The sequence below is a fragment of the Bombyx mandarina genome, chromosome 11 (genome assembly GCF_030267445.1).
Source record: "Bombyx mandarina strain Sakado chromosome 11, ASM3026744v2".
NCBI classification, from domain to species: domain Eukaryota; kingdom Metazoa; phylum Arthropoda; class Insecta; order Lepidoptera; family Bombycidae; genus Bombyx; species Bombyx mandarina.
Window position 1 is genome coordinate 10583256 of NC_143218.1, and position 21260 is coordinate 10604515.

Sequence of the window (21260 nt, forward strand, 5' to 3'; positions counted from 1 at the left end):
CCAGTAACCACTTTAGACCAGGTGGGCTGTGAGCTCGTCTTCCTATCTAAAAAAAAAAAAAGTTAAAAATCTGTATCACAAATGTAAGTGTTTTTCGCTCTATTTCTTACTTGTTAGGGACATACATAATATATTTCTTATTACAACTAGTGGTCGCTCAGTGAATGTAGTAAGTACTCGCTCAGTAATTTGACCATAATTACTCGACACCTTTCGATTCATTAGAATAAATCAGAAAACAGCATGTACTTTTTGTCTAATAAAAAATGATACTGATTAAAATGAGTTATATTTCTGCTCGACAAAAAGTACTATTGCCAATTTTGTAACTACTATTTTACTAAACAAACAAATGGTCAACAAACAAAGCAGAAAACTGTACTTATGTAAATTATTCATCTATATATGTATCTTTGTTATTGCATTTGCGGAAATAATTCGATAAGTGCCATCTATTTTAACGCCGTGGAACTAATACTATTCAAAATATTTTCTAAAGCTACTTGCAGATGGCAGCACATGGTGCTTGGAACAGTAATATCTTTAGCTAAATATTACTTAGTAATTCATAAAATAAATAATGTAGTACGTACTATACGCAGCAGACTATTTTGTTTAAAATCAGCGAATGTTCATAGTAATGAATTATCCGACTATAAATCAGACAACTTGAATTCTCTCAAGTTAATGATTTCGTCCATCTCAAGTTAATAATTTTGCACACTAGTTGCTAAGAATTATAGCCAAACAACAATTTTATTTATTTCTGTGGTGGGTTTAGAAGACTCATTGAACCAATGCAATCCAATCTAATCGAATGTTTCAAGGTGGGAAGCGGCGTCAGTGTCTGGTGAGCCTTGTGCTTATAGCAGTAACATTAACAGAGGATTTAGATGTCAGCCCGGCATCAAGAATCGAGATTAGACAAAAGCAAAGTCACGCGTTCTAGCCCGTGTGAATCCCAAACGTTTGCGTGGTATTTACGTCTCTACATTAACGCTATTAGAATGTGACATTGTGTAGGGGAGAACGGACGTATTTGCCGTTTAGCTAACATACATAAATATGAAAAAAAGAATCAGTTTTAACATATATACTTAGATCATTACAGACATAAGATAGTAAGTAGATCTCAGTTCATTCGATGTTAAACATCGATGATAACGCTGAGGGATCAACTACCCATAATGTGAACACCGTTGGAGATCTGTTAACAGTTGTATTGTTTAAGAGCTATCCCACTTATAGACTGGAATGAGTAATTGCTTTGTGTCCGAAATAAGCAAGATCTAAGCGACAAAAGATCGATTCGTAGAAGAAATATTTCTGGATCATTTTAAATATCTCGGCCTGCATTGCTTAACATTCATCAGTATCATAATTATTTCACTTACCAAGCTCTATAATCTTAGTCTTAAATTTATATATAATCTTAGTCTTAAAAATCGAACAAACTGCTAGACCTCAAGATCTTTTAGTATGAAATAAATATCTAAATAACAACAAATACTACTACAGCACCTCTTGTGAGTCCGCACGGGTAGGTACCAGCACCCTGCCTATTTCTGCGGTGAAGCAGTAATGCGTTTCGGTTTGAAGGGTGGGGCAGCCGTTGTAACTATACTGAGATCTTACAACTTATATCTTAAGATGGGTAGCGCATTTAAGTTGTAGATGTCTATGGGCTCCAGTAACCACTTAATACCACGTAGGCTGTGAGTTCGTCCACCCATCTAAGGAAAAAAAAAGACGGTTAGGGCGTCTTGTCGGCCACAAGTACCACTACCCTTCTTGTCGCGAAACAGTAATGCGGGTCGGTTTGAATGGTGGGGCAGCCGTTGTAACTATACTGAGATCTTACAACTTATATCTTAAGATGGGTAGCGCATTTACGTTGTAGATGTCTATAGGCTCCAGTAACCACTTAATACCACGTGGGCTGTGAGTTCGTCCACCCATCTAAGGAAAAAAAAGACGGTTAGGGCGTCTTGTCGGCCACAAGTACCACTACCCTTCTTGTCGCGAAACAGTAATACGGGTCGGTTTGAATGGTGGGGCAGCAATTAAAACAATTAAGACTTAGACTTTATGTCTCAGGGTGACTATCCACACACATTGTGATGCCAATAGGTGTAGGTAATCATTAGGTGAGCGGTGACCTCGATCCCGCGTCTTTATAATAAGAAAACAGCAACAAAAACGAGTATATGACCAACTTTTACGGTAGGAATCACCACCGCCAGTTGACACCACGTGAAAAACGGTCATCCATCTCCAGATATGAGAGAAAACTTTCATTAGTATTGTCGACTATCAAAGTGGGAGGTATGTGATTAATATGTAGGATGTGCGATATTACATTATGCACCACCAGTATTTACTGGGACGGATTTCGTTAATTATATATATGCTTCGGCATTAAAAAAAAAATTATGTATACATATTTAAAAACGTTTTGCATGTTTTATGCAGTTGCAACGAACGACGTTTGCCAGAGGTCAGTGTGATTTGGCGTTGTTGTGATGCTAAAGACGCGACGCATGCGCGGATGGCGACCTTCTCGCGTCCTCATCGGCAGTTTGCCGCTCACGCCGTGCCGTCACACATGTAAACAGACGGGGAAATCACAAATACGATACACTTTCACCTCCAATATCTTATCGGGCCTACGACGGACTTTTTTTTTGTAAAGTGTTGTGATGTGCTCTACTTACATCTAGTGTTATTTCAGTACTGGCACAGCGTAGAATAAGGTTTGTATTTTTTTTTATTTAATCTTTAATTTCATCTTGTGAGTAATTATATTTTCTTGATAAAATTATACAGACCTCTGAAAGACGATAAAACGTCTCAAAATCTAAATAATGCAATTTTACTCGTATGTTGTGTAATATGTCGGAGGTCATGACCTTGAACTTTTCGTAGGGTCAACGTCCGTGACTGATCAGATGTAAACAAAAATGTAAACATTGAGTAAACTGCTTACTAAGGGAGGTTTTTGGAAAGTTTTTACTCGTAGAAAATTTATGATAGTATTTTATTATATTCACTATATTCCATAATTTTTTGATGTCGATGCGTAGAAGGTAATACGGTCCATTAGAGCCCACCAATTGTTAAGAAATGTCGTTCTATCAATCACCCTGCAATAATTATATTTCGTAGCAGAAATAGGCTGAAATAGGCTTTTAATTATACAAATTTAACATAGAATTATTGGAAATAATAAAAATCTAAAGTCGGCCAAATTCAAATTTGGTAGGTACTCATCACGATATTCGCATGAGAGCATACATTTTATTCTTGTCTACTAGGATACGAAATCTTATTTGACTTAAGATCCTCCTCCTCCTTGCGTCGTATTCCTCATTGCTGAGAGTCGTGACCACCCTTTTGTATCACCTTCGCACGCACGATCTTTCTCCATCTATTCTTGTCTCTGGCGGTGTGGAGGGCGTTGTGAAACGTGGAATCAAGAGCGGTGCGGATCTGGTCGGACCAACGTATTGGGCTGCGCCCCCGAGGTCTTTTCCCTATCGTGACCTTACCAGTCACGATGTGCCTCCCGAGATTGCCACCATCCTTCCGTGCAATGTGACCGAAGTATTAAAGGAATCTGCGAAGACACTCGAATGATTAGATTAAGATCCTAAATAGGCGGAAAAACGGGTTTTCAATCATTGAAAAATAACGGAATTATAACCAAAATTTAAACGATTAATTGTACTTTTAAGAGAGAAATAAATAAATAAATACATATAAATTATTATCATGTTATTTTTTTATTATTATCTACTTCCAAATTAAATATCAATGAATGAATATCAAATGAATGTCCCTTAGCGGGTTCAACTAGAGTTCGGTATGTAAGTGACGCTTTCACAGTAATATTTTTATTATTACTCTGTACATATTTTCGATTTTGGTGCAGCAATTCTAAGTATTTCTGAGACAAAAGCAACATAAACTTTTTTCCGACACACAAATGAATGTCATCTAATATCAATTAAAGCCGGTGCAAGTTTTTAAAGAGTACTGCCATTACCATACTTTTGAAAATTTACTAGATTAGATGATGAAGCACAAAGATTTATTTTCTGTGTTAGTTATTCCTACTTTTTTTTTTTTTTTTATTGCTTAGGTCGGTGGACGAGCTCACAGCCCACCTGGTGTAAAGTGGTTACTGGAGCCCATGGACATCTACAACGTAAATGCGCCACCCACCTTGAGATATAAGTTCTAAGATCTCATTATAGTTACAACGGCTGCCCCACCCTTCAAACCGAAACGCATTACTGCTTCACTGCAGAAATAGGCAGGGTGGTGGTACCTACCAGCGCGGACTCACAAGAGGTCCTACCACCAGTAAAAACTGTTTGTTAAAATTAAAAACAGACCCAAAAGAAAGAAAAAAACTTCCGGTTTGAGCCCCGAGAGCTCACCTAGACGCTAGGGTAAAGCTGAAATAGCCTCTCAAGGCTATCAGCATAGATATAGGAAAAAAAGTGCGATAGGACAAACAAAAATTCACTGTCGCTTTTAATACAATATTATCAAAGGAAAAAAATATAAAGCGATTTTATGAAAGGTAAACCAGTGCATAAAGATTCGATTAAGGTACAGTGGACAAAACAATAAAGTTACATGACTTTTTAGTATTGTTATTGTTTATGAGTACGGACTTATTTGTCATAATATTAGCCTGGCCATTCCTCTAAAGCTTTTGCCCATTTTGACCCTAGAATCGGGCGATTATAAAATTGTATAAAATTTTTGTTGCAAAACAAATTGTAGAATACGATAATTTGATTTTCCCTCGTCATTTTACAATATTTGAAGAACTGAAAGTTTTATAAAAATATCCATTCACGTACATAGCTTTGAATCACAATAAATTTTATTTTTGGAATTTGAACTGAATTTATATTGAATGACTTGATATCTCAGGAATCTTCTTTAGGATTATTTTTATGAGTGTTCTGACCCTGTCATTGTCTGGTGCCGTGATACTTTCGTCGGTCATACATTTTATCATATGTCTGACTCGACGTCTAGAGCGTTTTATTTTCGTCTAGATCTGGAATATTCTGGTTAATCTTCGGGTTTTATTATAGTTCACTTTTAAAATTGTATGTTTTTAACAAGGATATTACTTTATATATCCTTCTAATTATAAAAGTTTTTATTTATTATTTCCGTTTTCTTTTTTCGATCTATCATCGTACTGAGGTTAAGTTATTCGTTGTTTATCACTGGTGGTAGGACCTCTTGGGAGTCCGCACGGGTAGGTACCACCACCCCGCCTATTTCCGCCGTGAAGCAGTAATGCGTTTCGGTTCGAAGGGTGGGGTATCCGTTGTAACTATACTGAGACCTTAGAACTTATATCTCAAGGTGGGTGGCTCATTTACGTTTTAGATGTCTATGGGCTCCAGTAACCACTTAACATCAGGTGGGCTGTGAGCTCGTCCAATCATCTAAGCAATAAAAAAAAATTTACAACAAACTGAAAATTTTAAGGCACTAGAAAATTGGTCCCTGGTTTTATGAGGTGTCCGAATAAACGAACAACGGATGTAATGGTACATAGTTGTCCTCTGTGGAATGCCATAGGTTTTCATTTTTTAAATAACACTTATTTTAATTAGACGTTCAGTGTTTTATGACTGAATCGTCCAGGAAAACTATATAAGAAAAGAAAAATGTAAAATTGACAGAACGATTACGAACTATTAAAGTTTGAACATGAGAACGTCTCTCGGTGTTCACCTTCAGTTAATAAATCAAACGAATTTAAGGATGCGCAATTTTGTTAACACCTAGAATAACCGTAAGATTTGAAATTATAATAATTTATAAGCAATGACGGAATTGACATTTTTTTTTGTTTTTGGATTCTCTTTGTCGTTTTTTTTCCTCTCGAGTAACCGACGGGGAGGTGAGAGATTAGATTAATTTCTGAAATCTATGTAGTTGTAATTTGAAACAGACTAGACCTCCCTGAAGTTCACTTAAAGATAATGAATAGGTGGAGCTAATTTAAATATACCGTGTAGCAGGTGATCGACCTCGGGGGACGGAGGCTTGCGAACCGAGGATCGCTGAGAGGTTCGTGTTGTTTCACGCCTTTCGAAATACGCTTCCATATTAACTTTAATCTATATCTATACTAATATTATAAAGAGGAAAGATTTGTTTGTTTGTTTGTTTCGAATAGGCTCCGAAACTACTGGACCGATTTGAAAAATTCTTTTTCCATTAGAAGCCGACATTGTCCCTGATGAACATAGGCTACTTTTTTTAAATTTTTTTTAATTTTTTTTTTTTGGTTTCATGTGTGTTTTAATGTTTCCGAAGCGAAGCGAGAGCGGGTCGCTAGTAAGTTATATAAATAAGTTGTTTTATGACTATACATTTTTTCTATGTAGTAATTACCGTTTCATTTATTTATTTATTTTTTATTGTTAAGATGAGATAAGATTAAGAAAAGATAAGATAAGATCCGACTTACCCTAATAGGTGTATGGCTCTAATAACGAATAAAAAAAAAATAGACATGAGCACTAAGTCTCAATTTTTACAGTACAACGGCTGCCCCACTCTGCTAACTGAAACGCACTTCCGCTTCACGGCAGAAAGAGGCAGTGTGGTACCTACCCGTGCGGACACAAATAAGACGTCCTACCACCAGTAGTTACGCAAATTACAAATTTTTCGGATTTAAACGCCGGCACAGTTGCGTCGCTTCATACAAACGCACCGGGTGTCATATTTTTTAGGCCATGAAGACTTCAGAATTTAGGTTCATTATTTTTAAATGAAAAAAGTAGTGAAATTATTTCAATTTTTTTAAATCTTGCAACCTCTGTTTTGTTAATTTGTCTAATTGGGGAATCTACAAAAAAAAAAATATCTTCAAAACATTATTCGGAGTATTGAATGGGTAACTAGGAAAGGGAATATCAAACATGTATAAGTACTTTCTACTCAGTAACGACTATTGCGTAGACTATAGTAATTACTGTAATTAGAGTAGATAATTATGTACTTACTCACGTAACATATATGTACATATTTGAGGCCAAAAGCGGAGATGGTAAATGTTTCTTAGAAAATGAATCAATGATTTGTTATTTAAATCTTTATAAATTTTCTTCCAAACCTATAAAAATGTTACTTATAAGGAGTTGTAATTCGTGAAAGTCTAAGAAAAAACAATTATTGTTTATTCTGTGATGTCTACGGGTATCCGGTAATCTCCAAACCTTAATATAAGAAATAATTTTGATACTCAAATAGAATATTTAAACAGAAAGCCAGGATTTGAATATTGTGGTTTAATTCAAATAAAATAGTTATCGTTAAAAGCCTTTACTATCTCATCACAGTTTGTTTACATTAAAAACTCCTTCGACATCCTCCGTACGACTTTGTTTTGGATCATATCCAAAAATACCCAGAATTTTTGCATTTGATCGTGTGTGTGTGCGTGTGTGTTGTGCTCCCGCCAAATTTGATACCAATTGATCGTGTTCACGCGTCACCGGATATTTTCGGTAGTCATTACAGTTTTTACAACGTATTTGATGCGTTTTCTTTGAAAAAAAGATCACGATTCCATTTAGAGATAAATTACGTTGGCGTATTAATTCTAAATTGGTTTCATATGGCGGCGATTTTACTCTACGTCGAATGCGCTTGATTCGTCTTTATTACGAATAAAGTGGTTGCCAATTTCAGCAACTTTGTTGCATGTTTTTGTTGACGACAATGTTTTATTTTGTATTTTTTCTTAGTTGTACATGGCGGAGGAGTGTTGCCACGGATCGTCCTAAAATCTCGGTTGAGTTAAATATAAATAATAAATATTTTCAAGCTTTCAAATAGTTCGGGTAACGTTTTTGGAAAACACCTATTTTAGTACTGGAACATAAGTTTTCTTTTGGTTTTGGATAATTTCAATTATTGTTTAATATTAACATACACCTATACTTATTGCTGACGCTTGTTTTTTTTTAATTTAAGAAAAAACTTTACTTCGGCAAAAAACACGTTTATAGGTGTTTTACATTCATTTTATAGAGAAAACGCATTTCCTTGTTACTAGAATATATCTATTTACTAGCTGACCCGGCAGACTTCGTATTGCCTCAATCGATAAATAAGACTTAAGCTTTTGTATAAAATAAACTTAAAACAAACAAAAGGAATCCGTCCGACAGGGGACACATAAAAGTGAAAACTAAATTGTTATTTTTATTTAATTCCGAGCATTTATATATTTTTCTACCGTTTAAACCTTCTCTGGACTTCCACAAATAATTCAAGACCGAAATTAGCCAAATCGGTCCAGCCGTTCTCGAGTTTTAGCGAGACTAACGAACAGTAATTCATTTTTATATATATAGATTATGTTCAAAACTACTTTTACGGTTTAATTTCGCGTTTATAATTGTCATTATATTATTTTTGTAGTTTGGAGTACTTTAGGGTTTTCGTAGTCACGTACGATTGTGACGTATTCTAAACGTTGGAAATATAATAACATAGACAATAATAAATGAGAGATTAAACCGTAAAAGTAGCTTCAATTGTGTCTGCGAGTCGCAAAAATTGAATAGAATACTATATTATTAGTCAGCCAATAGGCTTGGTTCCACAGAATGTTGGTACTTGAGGAAGTACCAGATTGGCAGTGGCAATCAGTATGCCCTGCCAACTATGTCGGCAGATCAGACTGCTCTGTACCTAGGTTGCACGTAACGAACTATTTCTGTTCGAGCGTGGGAAACTAGTCGGCATCGTAGACATTATAGTTGGACAGTGACTAATTCTAAAATGTATTGTTATAATTTTGATTGTAGTTTATCTTCAAACTATTTGGTAGGGCTCATTCATACTAAGCTCCCCTGCATTCTAGCGTAATTAAGTGTAATGCTTGGCGATGCTTTGCGGATAAAGATAGCTAGCTGTTCTTTTAATGCGAATTTTCATACCCGATCCTGTAGATTGAATGGTAAACAGTCGATGTCGCCCAAAACACGTCATTACGGATGCTCCCGATTCATTAAGGGTGCTTTTAGGTACCACAAGCACCGGTCACTGTCCTAGTCGAACCCGTCGCTTGCGACGAAGGGCTTGACGAGCAAATAGACACAGCTCACTAAGTTTCTCGCCGGATCTTCTCAGTGGGTCGCGTTTTCGATCCGGTGGTAGATTCTGTGAAGCACTGCTCTTGCTAGGGTCAGTGTTAGCATCACTCCTGCTTGAGCCCCGTGAGCTCATCTACTAGTTAAGGTTACGCTGAAATAGCCTCTCAAGGCTATCAGCTTAGGTAGGAAAAAAAAGCGAATTTAGAAATTTCACCTTCATCGTTATTTTCAGTCGACGAAGTACTTCTTAAACTGAAATGGTCAGGTAGATAGATTAATCTATATTTTTTTTATTGCCCCTGTAGGTAGACCAGCATACGGCCCACTTGATGGTGAGTGGTTACCGTCGCTCATGGACGCTCACGGGCTCGATCTGCGAGAATTGCTTAATTATAGCTAACCATCTGTTATTGCAAAGCGTATGCTTTTTTGTTTTGTTAATAATAAATGATTGATATACCGTGATCCAATTTCCTAGGAAAACGTGTATGTGACTGAACTAGTTTTGAAATAATAATTAATGACTATCTCAAATAGACAACACGGTTCATAGTAACAAGACGAATTGGTCGCAACATACATTATTGCAAAATTGCATTCAAACGGTTATCACTATATAAACGGATCACGACATGCATTAAAGTCTCTGTAATTAGATAAAAGTTGTTTATAATATAAAATTGTTATGAAAATTGTTTTACCTAACGTACACGCTTGCATACGTAAACCGTTAAGCTGGTGGAATATTCCTGCTACGCGCTTAAATCTTGGGTTGAGCATATAAATCTTTAAGAAAGATTACTATAAAATATGAAATTATTTATTGTACTGAGAAATAATAAAAGGGATTTTTTTGCTTCGATGGGTAGACGAGCTCTTTTTGTTTTATGGCTTAGATGGGTGGACGAACTCACAGCCCACCTGGTGTTAAGTGGTTACTGGAGCCCATTGACATCTATAACGTAAAAGCGCCACCCACCTTGAGATATAAGTTCTAAGGTTTCAAGTATAGTTACAACGGCTGCCTCACCCTTCAAACCGAAACGCAGTACTGCTTCACGGCAGAAATAGGCAGGGTTGTGGTACCTACCCGTGCGGACTCACAAGAGGTCCTGCCACCAGTTTAAAGCTCGCAGCCCACTTGGTTTTAAGTGGTTACCGGAGTCCATAGACATCTACAACGAAAATGCCACCACCCACCTTGTGACATGACTTCTAAGGTCTCAGTTAAAGGTATATATGTTTGAAGAGGCAGGAGTCAGCTTAAAGATCAGCGTCAGTCTATCGACCAAAGTCAGAAAATGACGTACATAGGTCACGGAAGGTGGAAAGCGCATAACAAATTCATACAAAGATAAAGTATCACGACTCAAGTACTTATTCGGTTTTATTAAACATGTTTATAATAATTACTACACGTTACGTTCTGTTCTATACTCGGAATATGTTCATATTTTGCTGTTCCCTAAGCATTTTTATATCTTACTAGCTGACCCGGCACACTTCGTAGTACCTCAACCGACAAATAAGACCTAAACTTTTGTATAAAATAAACTTAAAATAAACAAAAAGAATCCGTCCGACGGGGGGGACATCAAAGGGAAAACAAAATTGTTATTTTTATTTCATTCCGAGCATTTTTATATTTATCTGCCTTTTAAACCTTTTCTGGACTTCCACAAATAATTTAAGACCAAAATTATCCAAATTCGTCCAGCCGCTCTCGAGTTTTAGCGAGACTAACGACCAGCAATTTATTTATAAGTATATATAAGTATATAGATAATTGAATTGTCTATTTGATTGAAAATGTCCAAGTCCAAGTCAAAAATTTTACTTAAGTTTTTCTAATCGTGGTAGGCAGCGGTTTGGCTCTGCCCCTGGCATTGCTGAAGTCCATGGGCGACGGTAACCACTCACCATCAGGTGGGCCGTGTGCTCGTCTGCCTACAAGGGCAATAAAAAAAAAGAAACCATTTTAAGCATACAATCTACCACAAGTAAACAAATTACTCGTGGTAGATTATGTTGAGATTCTGCGAGGGTTAATGCCACCGCCCGTTCAGCGTATATGTTTTGATTTGAAGGGTGGGGTGGGGATTTACTGGTGGTATGACCTCTTGTGAGTCCGCGCGGGTAGGTACCACCACCCCGCCCGCCCACCACCCCGCCCTCGCATGGCTACTATAATCTTTCCTATTTCTGCCGCAAAGCAGTAATCCGATCCGGTTTGAAGGGTTGTTTGTTTGTTTGTTGAAGGTTTTAAAGCCGTGGTGGGGCAAAGGTGAGGCAGGGCGCTTCAACAGTATTCCGCCATCACAATTGGTCTTGGGCTACACTTCTCTTCTTGGCCTTTACTTCAGATCAGCTTAGCCCGATTGTCTTCATCTCCGCTGCCACCGTGCGCCACCAGGTCTGTTTGGGATGACCTACTTTCCGCTTCCCTTGTATAGGCTCCTAAGGTTATGCCTTTGAAGGATAAGGAACTGTTATTAAATTCTAACGCGTTCTAAACAACGTGTCCCAATGTGGCTGTGATATCTCACATAATCAGGTAATGGTAGGTAGGGCGTGAGCGCATCGATGTAAAGTGATATTAACACGACAATACTATTTAATTTTGACTCATGAAGCTTGTATTGGTACAGCACTTATCAGAATATAAGTTTACATTGTTTCAACTGCAGTAAATCCTTGTTTATATGACAACGATTGTCCGAGGTCGTGATACAACCAACTGAGTGGATAAAACAAACAGTGGGTAACCACACGAGATAATTTACTGTGGCTAACAATCACGGATTCTTCTTTAACAGCAAGCGTCATTGTTTAGTGTTTTCTTTAAAGGTTGTTTTTTTGATTGAAAGATTTTTTTAATTTAATTTAATTTTTAATTTTTCTTAATTACTTAGAAGGGTGAAAGAGCTTACCACGTCCGAGCTAATGTTAAATGGCTGTCAGAGGCCATAATCATTATTTACGTTAATGCCGCCATCTTGAGTCATGAATTTGCTATTCCTCCTTTGAGGCATTACTGCTTCACGACAGAAGTATGTAGGGTGGTGGTACCTACCCATGTGAACTCATAAGACGCTCTACCACCAGTAGTTCCAAAGTTTTCCAAACCAAAAGTTTTCACCAGTAAAATTTGCTCCTGTAGGCATTAGATAGGACTGGGGGCAGATGAAAATATAGTATTCCTATTTTAATGACGGCTAATCTATCGTTATCTTCAATCAAGTACTTTGTTAGTAAGTTTTCCTAAATTTGTGCCTAGTTCAAATGACGTAGTTTATGGTGCCACCAAAGCTACTCCCTTTCCTGGTTGAGCCTTTACGCGTTCACTGTCCTGTTGAAACTGGAAAAGCTTTCGGGCTACCCCTTATACTACCTTCCTCCTCCTCCTTGCGCCGAAAATCCTCAATATTGAGGATGGTGGCCTCCTCTAATAACCTTCTCCTGGATTATCCTGCGCCACTCCTGCCTATCCTCAGCAGGACCAGGCCTATCCTTCCTAAAAAAATAAAAAATGTAAAAAAAAATAAAACACAAGCTACTTAATGAGACATAATTTACCTAAAATGTAGAAAATCCAGAAAGCAAGAAAAGTGTTCCACAGTTATTTATAGTATTGATTAAGGCTTTATACGCATCCATCCGATGGTGCAGTAATTAGCAATCCTGGTTGATTGCTAATTATCTGGCCTATCGTGGTTCCAATCTCCATATTAGGTAAAAGTTTGTGTGACCTATAAGCGTATTTTCTCTTTGTTTAGGTGTTTAATTTATATGCATTTTTATTAAAACGAATATAAATATGTACATCAGTCTCTGTTACCCATAGAACTGAAATTTTTTTTCGGGTTCAGATTATCGTGTTTGTTTTGTCTCTGTTTGTTTATAGCTTTCGTCCAGCTGATCCGATACCAAGTATCTCGTTGACCTATATAACTACTAATGTAACAGAATTTTGTAATGTAAGTTTTGTCGACTACAAGATGTCCGACCAACATGAAGATTTGCCCACGTATGACGTACGTCGGTCGATACAATAGCTGTATTAGTAACTCAGGACCCTGATAAGGTCTACAAGAATAAAAAAGCTCTATGCCTTCCTATTAAATCGTATTTTTTAGTGCTTAAACAAAACTACTTTATCTCCCATACCGAGTATCAGTGATTCAAATTTGCGCTCTAAAACCACGGGTTCGGGAATGAGTTGTTACAGTTAATATTATCACAGTCATAGTTAATCTAAGGAATACATATTGTCCACAAAATTAGGCATTGGTGTCTCTATTTATGTATTTTTGATGTCATCACCAATTATTTACACATTATTAAAATCTCTAACATAGTTTTTTTTCCTTCATGGCATTAGCATATTAATAGCAAGGAGATATTTTTATAAACGACAGCGAATAAGTTGGATTTTTTCTTTCATAGCATTAGCAAGGAGATATTTTTATAAACGACAGCGAATAAGTTGGATTTTTCTAGAAGGTTTTGTTAAACTGAACGTCGCTCTATCAATTGACTCAATTATGTATTGGTATTATCGACAACACCAATTGTTTAACCATATGTTTGCCTCGACAAGGAGCTGCCAAGATAAATTATTTCATTTAGTACAATAATAAAGATACAATGTAAAGAGACCACAAGGTTAACTGATAACTTTTCAAGCGTGGTATGTTTTTATTTATGTACCAATTACACATTATGTTTTATTTTTCTTAAAAACAAATGCAAAGTCAAATTGCACCGTCAAAGAAGCCGACTTCTTTTTATACTCGTATTGATCACAAAGTTAATGTTCCAAAAACATAGAAAGTCATTTATAAATTAACTAGCGTCCCGCTCCGGCTCCGCTCGGGTCTTTATCAAAAATATCAACGATATTTGACGTTGTTTTATTTTTTTTAATTAAAAGAACACTTATTGCGGCATAACTATAATAGTTAGATATATTCCATCGCGATATTTTTTGTAAATAATAATGTGTTTTACAAAGTCGTGGTACATTATTTTATACTATCATCAATAGTTTTCGCAGGGCACGCGATGTAAAGAAAATATTTTAGGTAATTTTTTTACACTTTGGGTTATTATTGGAGTTTTAGTAAGGATCCCTGATTTTTTTCAAAAAAGATAATAGCCTATGTCACTCGGTAACAGTGTAGCTTCCAAACAGTGAAATAATTTTTCTAATCGGTTCTGTAGTTTCGGAGCCTATTCAATACAAGCAAACAAACAAATCTTTCCTCTTTATAATATTAGTATAGATGTCAGTATTTTTCCTTTAGTTTTGAAGAATAAACCGAATAAAAACATTCTACTCGTATATTGATTAAAATGTGTCCATATTGTTATGATCTTGTTACCAAGTGCCATAATACTAACGGTAGCTATCATATAATATGTAGATGATATTTTACAAAAAATGAATTGCACTCACAACATTTTTAAGTTATATTTGCTTTATATGTGCCGTGAAGCAGTAATGCGTTTCGGCTTGAAGGGTGGGGCAGCCGTTGTAATTATACCTTAGACCTTAGAACTTCATATCTCAAGGTGGGTGGCACATTTACGTTGTAGATATCTATGGGCAGCACCAAGTGAGCTGTGAGCTCGTCCATCCATCTAAGCAATGAAAATAAATAAAAAGAAATATATGTATAAGTTCCTAACAATGACATCGACATCTTTGGTCTACCGAATAATGATATCCGGTCGGTGAAAAATTTTCTCTTAGGCATTATCCCTAAATTACTATTACATAGAAATTATATTTTATTGTAAAAGAAACAAAAATATGCCACTACTAACTATCAACACTTAATAGTATGAGATCAAATTATTTATATTTTCTCACCTTTCACCAATAAAATTATGCAAAATACTTAAAGAGCGGAACGTTGTTTAACAAACTTTATAAACTGTAGCTTAAAATATTTTACTAAAATAATCATTAAATAATTAAGTTTTGTTGAATTCCTTCTATCATCAAAGACTTTTGGAGTTGCCTGCCCATTCTTCGTTTTAAATTTCGACTCAACCTTTCACATAATGGCTTTTGACCCGGCTATGTATTTGTTGATAATAACCATGTAGCATATTTTCAGAGTAGAAACGTTTTTAAGGCACTCAGTCGCCTTTATTGTTAAAAAAAACTCAACGGCCTAGTCTCGATTGTTATTTTTCTTTCTATACCTTACATTTTCGTGACTGAAAATTTTTACAGAGTAGAGTTTGCAAACAATCAATAGTGATTGTTGATTGTCTTCTAAAATATATTGGTTTTATTTAAGGAACTGTTCTTGAGTATGCAAAAGAATTTTAAAGTTTCATTTAGATGTATGGAGTAGTTAATACTATTATTATCTCTTTTGCCTGATTTCGTAGAGGAAAAAATGGATCCAACGAATTTTGTAAATTTATATATAGTAGTAGGGAATAGACTGAAATAAACACAAATACAAAACATTAAAAACAAAAGTATTATACAACTAGCGACCCGCCCTCGCTTCGCTTCGGAAACATTAAAACACACATGAAACCAAAAAAAATAAATAAAAAAAGAATTAAAAAAAGTAGCCTATGTTCATCAGGGACAATGTCGGCATCTAATGGAAAAAGAATTTTTCAAATCGGTCCAGTAGTTTCGGAGCCTATTCGAAACAAACAAACAAACAAATCTTTCCTCTTTATAATATTAGTAAGTAATAGTAAGTAATAAGTAATATAGATGGGTAGCGTTATCGCTAAGAGCGACTCATCTATAATTGTACATTTTATTTATTTGTGTACAAAGGCACTTTACTGGTGGTAGGACCTCTTGTGAGTCCGCGCGGGTAGGTACCACTACACTGCCTATTTCTGCCGTGAAGCAGTAATGCGTTTCGGTTTGAAGGGTGGGGCAGCCGTTGTAACTATACTGAGACCTTAGAACTTATATCTCAAGGTGGGTGGCGCGTTTACGTTGTAGATGTCTATGGGCTCCAGTAACCGCTTAACACCAGATGGGCTGTGAGCTCGTCCATCCATCTAAGTAATAAAAAAAATTATTATTATCCGAACACAAAGTTATAAGTCATCGTCGCGTAAAGGAGAAGACGTCTGGGTTAGTTACATTCTACCAGCATTACACAATTCAATGATATTGAGATAAATTAATGCAGTCAGTTTTTCCATACATTTATGTATTCTTATGTATTCCTCTACATAATTTTTCGCGATGCGATTTGCATATTATGTTAAAAGTCATATGTTTCTGTTTGAAGGGTGTGATGGAAATTATATAATAAAATTGAGATTTAATTAACCTCTCCACAGTGTCATGTCAAATCTAATTAAGGTGGGTGGGCAGAGTTCACGTTGCGATGCCTATGTACAACTATAACGGGTCAATACTACTATTCCATCTAGAGCAATAAAAATATTTATATAGGTCAATTTTTGTAAACAATTGTTATCTAAAAGTCGATAATCGTATCATGTTTCATTGTTGACGTATGTGCATATGTATGACTGTTGTACAAGTCGAAGGCAATGCGGTTGACCACACGTCTAGGAATCATATCTCTATAGTCTATACACCGAAATGCAGCTTCATTACAGACAATATTTTGTTATTGCAACATTAGCAACAAATGTATTGTTATGTTTTTGTGCTATAACTAATTAATTACTACAATAATTAAGAAAGTCTTCTTATCTACGAACGTATGTACTCAGGACAATGAACTGGATTATTGTTATAAATGACATCATTGTAATTTAAATAATAAACATTACTGATTCATCAATGTACTGACTGATCAAATTAAACCAATGCTTTAAATTTTATCTGTTTATTGTAAAATGAATGGAGTCTTTTCAGAAAAAGGAAAATAAAAAAACTCAAATTACATATTAAAGTAAATATATTTTTTAATTCTAATAATAATATTAGTTTTTGTACTAAGTTTTTTATTACGTTCAATAATCTTACCTTGACACTTACTGTTTTTTAAAATCACACGACACTGGTTGGTTTTCACGACAAGGACATTTAGGAGAAATTGTATAAAATTACATTTATTGAATTAAATACCTGTCTCACACTTTTCTGCCTTTTCTTTGGGTCACTAGGAAATTGATGAACTCTTACATCAATTGTAGGTTAGTTTGTCGGAGTGGAATCAGACTCTATCCATGCCCCATCTCGACAGTGACAGGAAGTCACTGGAAAAACCGTCTGCTTCTATGGCGTAGTCGCAGAAGACGATTTGCTAATGATAGCGTACCCATACCAGCTATGCAACTGTATTAGCACTCTATGGAACATACCATAGGCTATAGATAATACGTAATAATATAGTGCGTGCTCACGATGAAGAGCCTTTCACAAAAACTGTAACATATTGTGAGCACGCGCGAGTAACTATCACCATTCTGCTTATTAGTAGGATATAGATTTATGTAAGATTTGAAGTTTAGGGCAGACGTTGTTACAAATCAATCCAAATTAGAAGAGAATAAGCTGATTAATTTGAAGAAGTTCAGCCTATATTAATTACTGATTAGAACGGGAAGTGTGCGCGGGAAACATCAGCACTGTTCCCTACCTTCTTTTACGGAAATACTTACTCATACCAGATATTTATTGCTACTGTCATCACTATTCTTATTACATAATGTTTCTTTAAAATCACCATCCTATTTTAGTGCCGTTATTCAATCAAAATTCTTCAATTAACACATAAATTTTAAATGATTCACATCTCTTAGTAAATTTTCTTAAGTTATTTGCAAACGCTGTGAGTTTCTCGTGTTGTCTCTGGACTTGGATACACATGATTGTTTGATATTTGCGAGTCGCTCTGCACACAAGACACGTTGGAGCTTATTCTTAGAATTAAGACTGAGGTCACTTTCAGCTAAATAAATATGTACCTAGTGCATATAATAAAGATGCAGTTTAATCGGCGTTGGAAATTAGTTTTGAGTCTACATTAGCTTAACGTAAAGTTAAATTTCAAAATTAGTTTTGACCATACGCTAGGTGGTAATGGTATGAAGGAAGTATTTAATAAAATGTAATGAACAGTAGTTACAACTAATTTTAATCAATTGTCCACGACCACAAAAACTGTGAATTCCAAACGTCGCGAAAAATATAATGATAATAAAAACATTAAATTAAACAGTAAAAATAATTTTAATTACGTTTAAGACTAGAAATTCGAAGAAATTCCAGTGGGTAGAATCGTAATTTTGCAGGATTGCCGCCAGAACGTCGTCGTATGTGAGTGAATATTGATTATCACGATGATCTGGTCTCGAATCCAACCAGAAACATAGGAAATCCGTAAGCACTATTTTGGAATGACGGCGCAGCACATTAGCTTGCTTCTCGTGGCCGCCGTAGACACGTAAACACAACGGATTCACGAGATTCACGGATCTACTTTCATTACTTTGGGAGCTATTGGCGACAGCATCCAAACAGATACTCGCGAAATCGCTGAAGAGTTCGTCGTGCAACTTAAGTCATTATCCTACTGAATTTTCGCTGGATCTTAGTGGGTCGCGATATCGATACGCTAACAGATTCATCCGCGAAGCAGATGTCTTTGAGCTGTTAGGTCTGTTCGTAGGTGTTCGGGCAGCTGTTAGCAAATATAGACTCTTCAGGCTGGGCCCATGCTCGTCCACCTGCCTAAGTGAAGCTGGAAATGCTTCTGGGTCAATTGCTCTCCCTGCACTACAAAAAAATAGTGTTGCTACGCGCCCGTTCCCGTTTCACGATCACGTCTCCACGCTTGCTTAACCTCGATTACTTCTGACACAGAATATTCACTGGAAACAGTAATAAAAAATCGATTTTTCTGGTAATCGATTTTTTAAGCTTAAAATACTCACATGTTAAGAGTGTCACTCACATGTCAAAGTAACTAAAGATACTGTGTAGTTATGAGAACTCAATAGAAATTACAAACACGAACTCTCAAATCTGTAACTTTTGATAACTAGTTTTATGTAGCCCATTTAAAATCTTGTATAATGGCTTAGTTAACGGATTATCGAACACACATAATACATATATTAAACTGTTACTCGTTTTTCTTACGGCTTTCTCTTTGTAACTAGAGCCGTATAAGTGAGGCAGTCTGATCGATTTTCAATCTACAATATTTTTAGTGTAAAATTTAGCATTGTAAAATATAATCTTGAACTGTGAACAATCCTGATGTTGAAATTAATATTTTCATCAAGAAAACAAACATACCATAAACATGTTTGTTTACAACAATATTACCTTAATGTTTACCCTAAAACGTCAAGAGTTGCTGGGACATTAATCACAAAAGTAGTGTTCAGAGCTAGTGAATTAAAAATTTGTTCGGCCTTAATCGTCGTTAATCGTTATTGGAATAAGGCTGTAATATAAAACAGAATAATGACGTCAGATTTGCAGGACGCGCATTGCATGCGTTTTAATGCGGTCAGCTATATTGTGCCGGTCAAATTTAGATGTATGTAAAATCTTGTGCCAAATTTACGTAATGCGAGGCGGCTCCTGCCTCCCGCGCCCGCGCATCCGCCCTGCATCAAACGTCCGACCTACTATTTATATATAAATGTGACATTGTTTTGATTGTCGCAAATGCAAAAGTAATCGCATACGTGGTACTTTTCCATGCGAAAATCGTTAACCTCTGAGCGATAACGTGGAGAGAGTTCGAGCTCGTAACATACAGAGAGCCCTTTATTTAATTTGTTTAAATTGCCTTAGAATAAAAGGCATATTATCTTCGCTTCGATCGCCCAACGTTACCAACCCATTTAATCAAATAAATATTTATGTTCATTAAAAGTTAATAGGATTACCAATCTATTAAGATAATCTTTACTTTGTGATGTACACGCCAATAAAACCCCCGTCTTTAAACTCCTGTCAGTCTGATTGTATCCTGCAACGGATTCCGACGTGCGGCACATTCCAAGGCTCCCAGTATTGTACAAGAATAGCTTCCACAACGATAAATGTCCACCGAATTCACGCGATTAGACTTCGGTAGTGTTATTATTTAAAGTAAACAAAATTGTGCTGGACTATGTGTGTGTGAGTGTTCTGTGATATGGATTTGCGGGTGAGTGAGTTAAATTAATGTCAAGTCGTAAATTTCCTTTCAATAGAATGTAATGAATAGTTATTTACTGAGCTACCACTAAATGCAACTCAAGAAATTCTACGTTTGGATAGCTATTTCTACAGATATACATATTTAATATTTATATTACATTTATTTATACTAAAATAGTATTGTTTGAAATGTTCCGTCTGTACCAGAAATGCGGAAAAAAAAAGTATTTATGCAAGTGCGTTACCAGGTATTCTTTTTTATGACATACCATCTATGTTCTCTTCACTGTTTTTCGTCAGCCCTTCATATCCATCCATCATCATCAGGATTACATCGAGACGAATTTCGAATCGAGATGAGCATACGCCTTCTTGTGGTTGTGGTCACCGTGGTCATTTGGTATCATCGACAACAGTAACTATCGCTCAGCCCATGCCACTATCATAAACAAGACCTCGTGATATTTGTGAGCAGTAACCACACCATATTAGGCGGCCCAAGAGCTTAACTTTAATTCTAAGCAACAAGAATATGTATAAAAACATTTAATTTTTATCAGACCTAGTGTTGTTACCTATAACTATCCCTTATTTGACTTCATTTAAATAGGTATTGGATTTTTCATTTATAATTCTGCTGCAAAGTAAAAATTTATACCTACGTTGTTTGTTATTTATTTTCATTATTGTTACATTTTACTTCTAGATATCGGTAATTCTCTCTACCTAGATTTACCTAGATCCTCTCTCTACCTACCTACATCTTAACGTTATCTCTTAGGCTTAGACCCGAGCTTAGATGCTTTAATAGTAGTTCTTCGGTGTTATTACAAAAGGTCTTATTCATAATTAATATCAATATAAACAACAATAAGAGAAATTAACGATCCATTACATCTATACTTCTATATCTATACTAATATTATAAAGAGGAAAGATTTGTTTGTTTGTTTGTTTGTTTCGAATAGGCTCCGAAA

The 21260-nt window shown here is 35.8% G+C and overlaps 1 protein-coding gene across 3 annotated transcripts in view; it reads left to right on the forward strand.

Moving 5' to 3' along the window:
- The first annotated feature begins 2569 nt into the window (after positions 1-2569).
- Gbs-76A (Glycogen binding subunit 76A) overlaps positions 2570-21260 on the forward strand; it is a 63866-nt gene continuing 45175 nt past the window's right edge. The window contains exons 1-2 of one of the 3 annotated variants that reach the window (XM_089731474.1): positions 2577-2753; positions 11412-11565. Coding sequence is in view for 1 of the 3 variants with exons in the window: in XM_028185203.2 (XP_028041004.1) it covers positions 20279-20290 (12 nt within the window). In the remaining 2 variants the exon portion in view is untranslated. Of the gene's footprint in view, positions 2754-11411; positions 11566-20093; positions 20291-21260 lie in introns of those variants that run through there. The other 2 variants (XM_028185204.2, XM_028185203.2) reach the window with 2 other exon arrangements.